Source organism: Morus notabilis, unplaced genomic scaffold (genome assembly GCF_000414095.1).
Source record: "Morus notabilis unplaced genomic scaffold, ASM41409v2 Scaffold568, whole genome shotgun sequence".
Classification (NCBI taxonomy): Eukaryota; Viridiplantae; Streptophyta; class Magnoliopsida; order Rosales; family Moraceae; genus Morus; species Morus notabilis.
This window is the reverse complement of record NW_010368058.1, coordinates 214,482-222,514: the sequence shown is the minus strand read 5'-3', so window position 1 is coordinate 222,514 and position 8,033 is coordinate 214,482. Positions and strand designations below refer to the sequence as shown.

The 8,033-nt window shown below is 34.3% G+C and overlaps 1 protein-coding gene across 1 annotated transcript; it reads left to right on the top strand.

Moving 5' to 3' along the window:
- Nucleotides 1–708: 708 nt before the first annotated feature.
- Nucleotides 709–5,260, top strand: LOC21400703 (putative leucine-rich repeat receptor-like protein kinase At2g19210). The gene is given in 15 exon segments (XM_024176384.1): nt 709–787; nt 909–1,081; nt 1,083–1,456; nt 1,559–2,034; nt 2,139–2,175; nt 2,177–2,275; nt 2,383–2,454; nt 2,563–2,634; nt 2,717–2,789; nt 3,064–3,073; nt 3,193–3,419; nt 3,701–3,827; nt 4,322–4,384; nt 4,471–4,660; nt 4,849–5,260. Coding segments are annotated over 15 exon segments (2,484 nt in total).
- The last annotated feature ends 2,773 nt before the right edge of the window (nt 5,261–8,033 follow it).

Genomic DNA, 8,033 nt, shown 5'->3' with positions numbered 1-8,033 from the left:
TAAGACTTTGTATAAAATAGTAAAAAAAGACGATTATAATTATGATACACTTAATTATGTAATTAATTTTTATTATAAAAAACTAATGATATGGGCCTTTTCTCTCTCAGTGTTGCTTATGTTCTTTTACTATTTGCATTATTTTTTATTTCTAATGTTGTCGTAAATTCTTTCCATTGTCATTTTTTTTGGTTTATTATTTATTTACTTTTATTTATTTTTTGAGTTGTCAACGAGTGCTTATATATAATAATGTTAGGGACATTCATTCATATTTTAACTTTTAGATACCAACTGATAAATGTCAGACATTTTTTAGTTGGTAGATGTAATTTTTTATCATTAATTGACATGATAATATTTTAAATACTTACCAATATAAAAATGAAAAATCAATACTACATGAGTTGGTACACAAGAGTTTAGATTTAGGTTGATGTTCTTAACATTATATAATGTGATTTTAAAGATCTATAATCAAACTTGCATTTTGCATTAACGACGAATTCAAAGCTAAAGAATAATTCAGTCAAACTCGACTGAATAAGAATACATACCATCTATCTAAAAAATGATTACATCATTAGAATACCACAAATATTGTTTAATGTTTGTGATTTGTATGGCCACAAGGCCGGCTAAAGTTTCGTAAATACCTCAGACTATACCGTTCAATTTCCTTACAGGAAAGAATCACCAGAGGCTAAGATGTTGAAACATTTTCAGTACTTTTTATACGTCGGTGTTCTTGCTTTCATACTTTTGGTTCACGCTCAGGATCAATCAGGTTCTTGAAGCTGTACAAAGTTATAATCGATTTTATATAGTGTAAAATATCTATAATATTATCAGCTGTTGTCTGCTTCGAAATCTTACTAAAGGAACACTTACTACACTATATATTGCAGGCTTCATCAGTTTGGATTGTGGAATATCAGAGGATTCTAGCTATACTGACCAGACAACAGGTCTAAACTACATTTCAGATGAATCCTTCATAGACACCGGTGTAAGCAGGAGTGTATCACCCGAATATCAGAACAGTTTCGTTCAAAAGCAATTTTGGAATGTCAGAAGCTTCCCCCGATGGGATGAAAAACTGTTACACCCTAAAGCCTGCTCAAGCAAAGGGCAACAAGTACTTGATCAGAGCAAGATTCTTGTATGCAAATTATGATCAGAATGGCACAGTGCCAACATTTGACCTGTTCGTCGGAGTTAATAAATGGAATACTGTGAAACTAACCAATGAATCTATGATCACAACCATGGAGATTGTTCATATCCCAAATACAAATTACATATTTGTATGCCTTGTTAATACTGGCTATGGAACTCCTTTCATATCAGCATTGGAGCTTAGGCCTCCGCAAAATTCGACTTATAGAACTCCTTATGCATCATTACTACTTTTTGAAAGGCTGGATATTGGTTCTGCAACCAACACATCAATCAGGTACTTCTCTTCCTTTTTTTTTTTTTTTTCCTTTTTTTTTAAAGTTTCCAAGAAAGGCTAATATTGAGTCATATATCCCTTTGTTACATGACATAACATCAGGTATAAAGACGATGTGTATGACCGAATCTGGTGGCCGTTTAACTTCGTATACTGCAAGCTCTTATCCACCTCGCTTACCGTGGATGCTAACGCTCTCACTGCTTTCTACCCACCATCTTCAGTCATGGAAACTGCAGTGACACCAGTCAATTCCAGTGTTTCTCTGGACTTTTACTTGACACCTGAAAATCCCACTTCCAAGTTTTATGTCTACATGCACTTTGCTGAAGTTGAAGAGCTCCAACCGAACCAAACAAGGGAATTTAACATAACACAAAACGGGGAGTATTTTATTGGACCTATATCTCCAAGTTATTTGTATTCAACAACTGCTTATAGCATTTATCCAGTAAGTGGAGACAAAATTCAGTATTCTATCTTTAGAACTCCAAAGTCAACCCTTCCACCCATTCTCAATGGCCTAGAGGTTTATATGGCGCTAGAAACGACAGAATCACAAACGGACGAGCAAGACGGTATAGCTTTTTTTTTTTTTTTTTTCCTCAATTCTATTTGCTTTGCTCAAACATTTTCAAACTCTATATGATATATATCTGCATATTTTTTATATTTTGTTCAGTTAATGCTATGATGAGTATCAAGTCCAAGTATGGACTGAAGAAATTGGCAAGGAGATCCATGCGCACCAAAAGATTACTTGTGGGAAGGTCTTGATTGCGATTATAGTGGTAGTGATCCACTTAGAATTATATCCTTGTAAGTTTCTCAGCTTTAAATTAATTTACAATAGATTATATACAGTATTTTGCTTTTTTAATAACTTGATTTACTTCTAACTAGAAATTAATTATAATTACTGGCAGGAACTTATCATCTAGTGGGTTGACGGGACAAATAGATCCCTCTCTATCCGGTCTTAGTATGCTAAACACCTTGTCAGTCTCTCAATCTAACATAAGTTTATTGTCAAACTTCGTATTCTAGATATAGCTGAAAAACGGTACTGCAATATAGCCAATCCTAAATTGCAAATTTCATGTCAGGAATTTATCAAATAATAAATTAACTGGACAAGTGCCCGATTTTCTTTCCGATCTGCGATTTCTACAAGTTCTGTAAGTTCATAATCTCTAATTTTAGTTACTTTGATAAGACAAAAAAGGTAAGAAATCATATTTTTCTAGTTATTCATTTCAGAGACTTGAGGAAGAATAATCTTACTGGTCCACTTCCAGATGGTCTGATTAAAAGATCAGACAGTGGCTCTGAGGTCTATTTCTTCTACTTGTCTTATTTTATTTTATTTTATGTTTCTTGTTGAAGATTGATTGACATAAAAGAAAAGAAATCGATTTGTAGCTTTTTAAAAGCCTTTTCATTGCATCGCCTGTAGTGTGGATGAAATTTTGAAAGGTTGTTCTTCGGATCCGTGCAAGAAGAAGAAGAAGAAGAAGAAGACGAATGTTATTCCCATAGCAGTGTCAACTGGATCAACTATTGGCCTCTTAATCACTTTGATTATGTTGACATGGTGAATTAAGAAGAGGAAGAAAGGTAGGATTATTTAGTAAACTTCAAATATCCATAGAATAGGCAAACACTTAATTTATCATGCCAAAACATAAAGAAAACTTCTCATTATATGCATGATACTAATGATGTGATCTTATCAGTTGGCAAGGCAAATAAGACCAATCTCTTGAAAAGGATTGTGTCTCTGGAACCAAAAAACCATCAGTTTTCCTATTCTGACATCTTGACAATTACCAACAACTTTGAAAGAGTCATAGGAAAAGGAGGATTTGGAACTGTTTACCATGGTTACTTGAATGACACTCAAGTCGCTGTGAAGATGCTCTCTCCAACATCGGCACAAGGAAACAAGGAATTTCAAGCTGAGGTATTAGTAGTTTTTGCACCTAGTATGTTCTTTTTTGAATTTTTCTTTTTTTTTTTTTTGGAAAATTCTATGGCATGCAGGTTATGAAAAAAAAAAAAAAAATCCCACCTGTAAAACACAATTTTAAAGTGTCAAAACTTGATGAAAATCGGACAGTTCAGAATTGTACTTATCAGTAGGATTTTTCTTTTTATATATATTTTCCTTATCCTACCAAAGGATTTTCATTTGTTTTTAAAAACTTTTCTGTGTCAATATGTGATCTGGGAATGATTGAGCAGGTCAAACTTCTGTTGCGAGTTCATCACAGGAGCTTGACTAGCCTTGTTGGATACTGTTACGAAGGCACCTATACAGGGCTTATCTATGAATACATGGCTAATGGAAATTTAGGAAGGCATTTATCAGGTTTTATTCATCATATTTCATGTACCATTCTATTTAACCAAAAAGACAAAGCAAATTTTTACCAGGCATGTCATAATAAATTGTAACATATTTATTGTACACATCATAAGTTAATTGTATGGCAAAATAGTTGAGTACAGACAATATACATGAATGCATTATACTAATTAGAAAAAAAAAAGATTAGATTAAAAGATTTTAGTTGTTTATACAATTCAACCGTCGGATACTTGTGCATGAAGATAAAAGGGTTTTATTCATCATATTTCATGTACCATTCTATTTAACCAAAAAGACAAAGCAAATTTTTACCAGGCATGTCATAATAAATTGTAACATATTTATTGTACACATCATAAGTTAATTGTATGGCAAAATAGTTGAGTACAGACAATATACATGAATGCATTATACTAATTAGAAAAAAAAAAAAGATTAGATTAAAAGATTTTAGTTGTTTATACAATTCAACCGTCGGATACTTGTGCATGCAGATAAAAGTGCTTATATCTTGACTTGGGAAGAGAGACTGAGAATAGCTATAGATGCAGCACAAGGTAAGAAATGGAGAGGATGTGTTTGTAACATAATATGTAAGCTTTCACTTTTTTAGGTAAATTGACTTCATGTGTATATACTATAGGATTGGAGTATTTGCATAATGGTTGCAAACCACCTATAATCCATAGAGATATAAAGCCTTCGAACATCTTAGTTAACCAGAGATTCCAAGCCATACTTGCTGATTTTGGTCTTTCCAGAGTTTTTCCAGCAGAAGGTGACACCCATGTGTCCACCATTGTGGCCGGTACTCCTGGTTATCTTGACCCTGAGTAAGTATTTTTCGAGAAACATGTAGTTCTAAACCAGCATATTTTCATTGATAAACAAGTGTCGTGCTTTTTTTAATATGATGTGATCCAACAATTTAAAACCGTATCTTAATAAATATATTGAAAAGAACACTACATGCACCACTTTTCTATAGGTAGATTAGTAACATTTTTTTTTTTATATGTAGGTACTACATATCAAATTGGTTAAATGAAAAAAGTGATGTTTACAGCTTCGGAGTTGTTCTTTTAGAGATAATTACAAGCCGAAGCGTTCTTGTGAAAATAAATGACAGGTCCCACATAATTCAGTGGGTCTCTTCCATGCTTCAAAACGGCGAAATCAAAGATATTGTTGATCAACGGTTACAAGGAGACTTCAGCTCAAACTCTGCTTGGAAAGCATTAGAGATAGCCATGGCTTGTGTGTCCCCAACCTCTGCTAAAAGGCCAACTATGACAAATGCTGTGATGGATTTAAAGGAGTGCTTAGTATTAGAGATGGCAAGAAGAAATGATGGCTATAATACTGAATCAAAAGATTCAATTGAGTTGATCACTATGAGTGTGAATACAGAATTATCCCCTATTGCAAGGTAATTGTACTACCGTATCTCTATACTATCGTCCTCTTTGGCCAATGAATCTTCTTGGGAAATTTGTGAACATTTTTAATATCCAAACATTGGAAAGTAGACCCTTGTGTTGAAACTTGAATTAAAGGAGGATGCTGAGTTTGATTCTGGATGGGCGCATTTGTATATTAAAAAAAAAAAAGTTTCTAAGTACCAGCCTTGTATTTTTTCTTTTCTTTTCTTTTTCTTTTTAAGAAAATTAAAGGTGTATCTCCTGAAAACTCTCTTAAGCATGTATGTTGAATTTGTCAGATTGTTATGTCAGACTTTGTACTTGTCATGGTGCTCACGTCTGTATGTTTATAATTAAATGATTTGAGGACTTTAGAACTTGAAATGCTACTTGAATTCATACCAGTAAAGTGAATGCTTTAAGGGGTTGTTCTTTTAGAGTGTAACTTGAGTGTAGTTTTTGAGTTGAATTTGAGTTATAACTTGAGTTGAAGTTAGAACTTGAATAAAATTGAGTAAAATTGAATAAAATTGAATAAAATTGAAACTTAAAAGAACGTGAACTTGAATAAAGTTGAAACTTGAGTCGTCTTTTTTTGAGTTTTTTGGACAAAAGAACATGCCTTAAATTTCTAAAATTCTTATGCTTTATATTTCCATAAAGTTGAATTAAGATTGGTTTCAATTGTGGTGGCTAGTATTGGAGTATAAAGATCTAGATGCCTCTGAAGAGACATTCAAGTTACTTTATTTTATTTATTGTAAGTTAAGGATCGATGTAGATCACTTCAATGACAATGCATAATTTAAAAACAAAAGAGTACGAATTCTAAGTTGTTATTGAATTTACAAGCTATTCCTTTATATTAAAGGAAAATAATTCATATCTGTTAATATTGTTTGGCCATTTAGTCAATAATCATTCGATCCGATACAATAGTTGCTCTACCATAAAACAAAATATTTGTCTAAGAAAGAGAATGATCTAACTCAGTAATTTGACAAAAAGATTATAACCAACATATTGACACTTGAAGACTGAAGTGCTGACAAAGTCATTGATTGGATTCCAAGATAGCCCCAATGTTTATCGGGGATGTCTATGGTAGGGGACTCACCTTCTCCACCGGTATGGTACGATTGACCGGTCGACATTTAATCTGAGTGAGGGTGTACATGTTTTCCCTCGCACTGAATCTTAACTCAAATCCAACAAAATTACAAAACAACCATATCTGAACATCGTCCGGTGTCCTCCGACCACCTCCGGCGACGGCGGCGGCTGGCTGCGACGGCGGGTGGAGGTGATTTCGACGGCGGAGCTTGGACCTACCTCCCTAATTTGACCCTCCTGAGTCCAATGGTGGGGTCAATTTTTGACCAATTCGGCCTCTTAAGTAGCAGATCGGACTTGAAGCTTTTGAAAAAAATCGGCGTCTTGGATTTCACCTTTCCAGCGGTGGAACCTCGAGATTGATGGAGGGCTTCGTTTCCCATGACCCTCTGAGCACTTTGGTAGCAACAATACGACATATGGTCGCCGGAAACAACGGGCACATCCTCACCCATGGCGGCGGCAAAACGGACTTGGATTTCAGGCGTGCGGTGCGGTAACCTCCAAATAGGTGGTGGGTTTTGCCCCACGCACTTCCCTGAGTTCAATGACACCAGCGGTGTCGCCAACGGCGGCTGGGGAGCTGAAAAAATGTGAGTGTCGCGGCGGCTAAATTACGCAGCTCCGGCGGCGGTGTTCCGGCGAGAATCGACAGGTGATGTTGTATCGGTTTTGCTCGTCTCGTTGTTGTGAGTCCATAAGGACCGGAATCACCTCGATCGGAGGTCGGATGGCGAAGTTACGCCGCTTTGAAATTCGGTTGTTTTCGGACTTTTCGCCGGCGATTGCGGCGGTTTCCGGCGAATAGAGGTTGCACGGCACGTCAATGTTCTCACCTCGTCAACGTTCTCAGCTCGTCAAGATCTTTCTGATGGTATGGTGGTGTCAAGAATCGACGCCGGGAACTCGGTATCGGTGGTTGCCGTGCACGGAGAAGAAGGGTTTTTTTAGGATTTTTCTTTTAAAAAAAAAAATTAAATCAGGTGTTGTAGAATCCATTTTAGTTTCTATGAGACCAATCATTTTGGGCCGTTCATTTTGATTTGAGGGTGTAAATAAATTTATCTTAATAGAGAAAATTGGCTCACCATATCATAGACTTTCCCATGTTTATCACCAGATAAGTAAATTCAAATTGATATGTCAGAAGAGTTTCAGCTCTTAAAAAAAAGTTTGTAGTTAAAGCTACATTTTGTACCTATTTGATTGAAATTCTTAGGACTCATTTGTTTTGCACATTTTAATTTTTAATTTAAGATGTGATATTTTTTAATAATTTTTAATTGTAGTAAAAAAAATTTGATGTGATATTTTTTTAAAATTTTTAAGTGTAAAATTTAAAATTAAAAAACTCGAATCAGTAAAATAAACGAACTCTTAAAAATTATTTTTTGACTTGTTAAATTTAAAAGCTTCGTGTGAAAGTATTTGAATGATAGGGCAAAAAGAACTTTTTAAAAGAACTCTTTTCAATATACTTTTGAAACTTGAATCAAAGTTTTAACAAGATAATATAAACTTCATTCTAATAATTTTATTACTAGTTAAAAAATTTGAAATTATTTTGACCTATTGAGCGGTTTCAAACACTGAAAAGCTATAGTTTTTATTTTTGTCTTATACTAACTAAAAATAAAATTAAAAGTTTTATCACACGAAATTACATAAATCG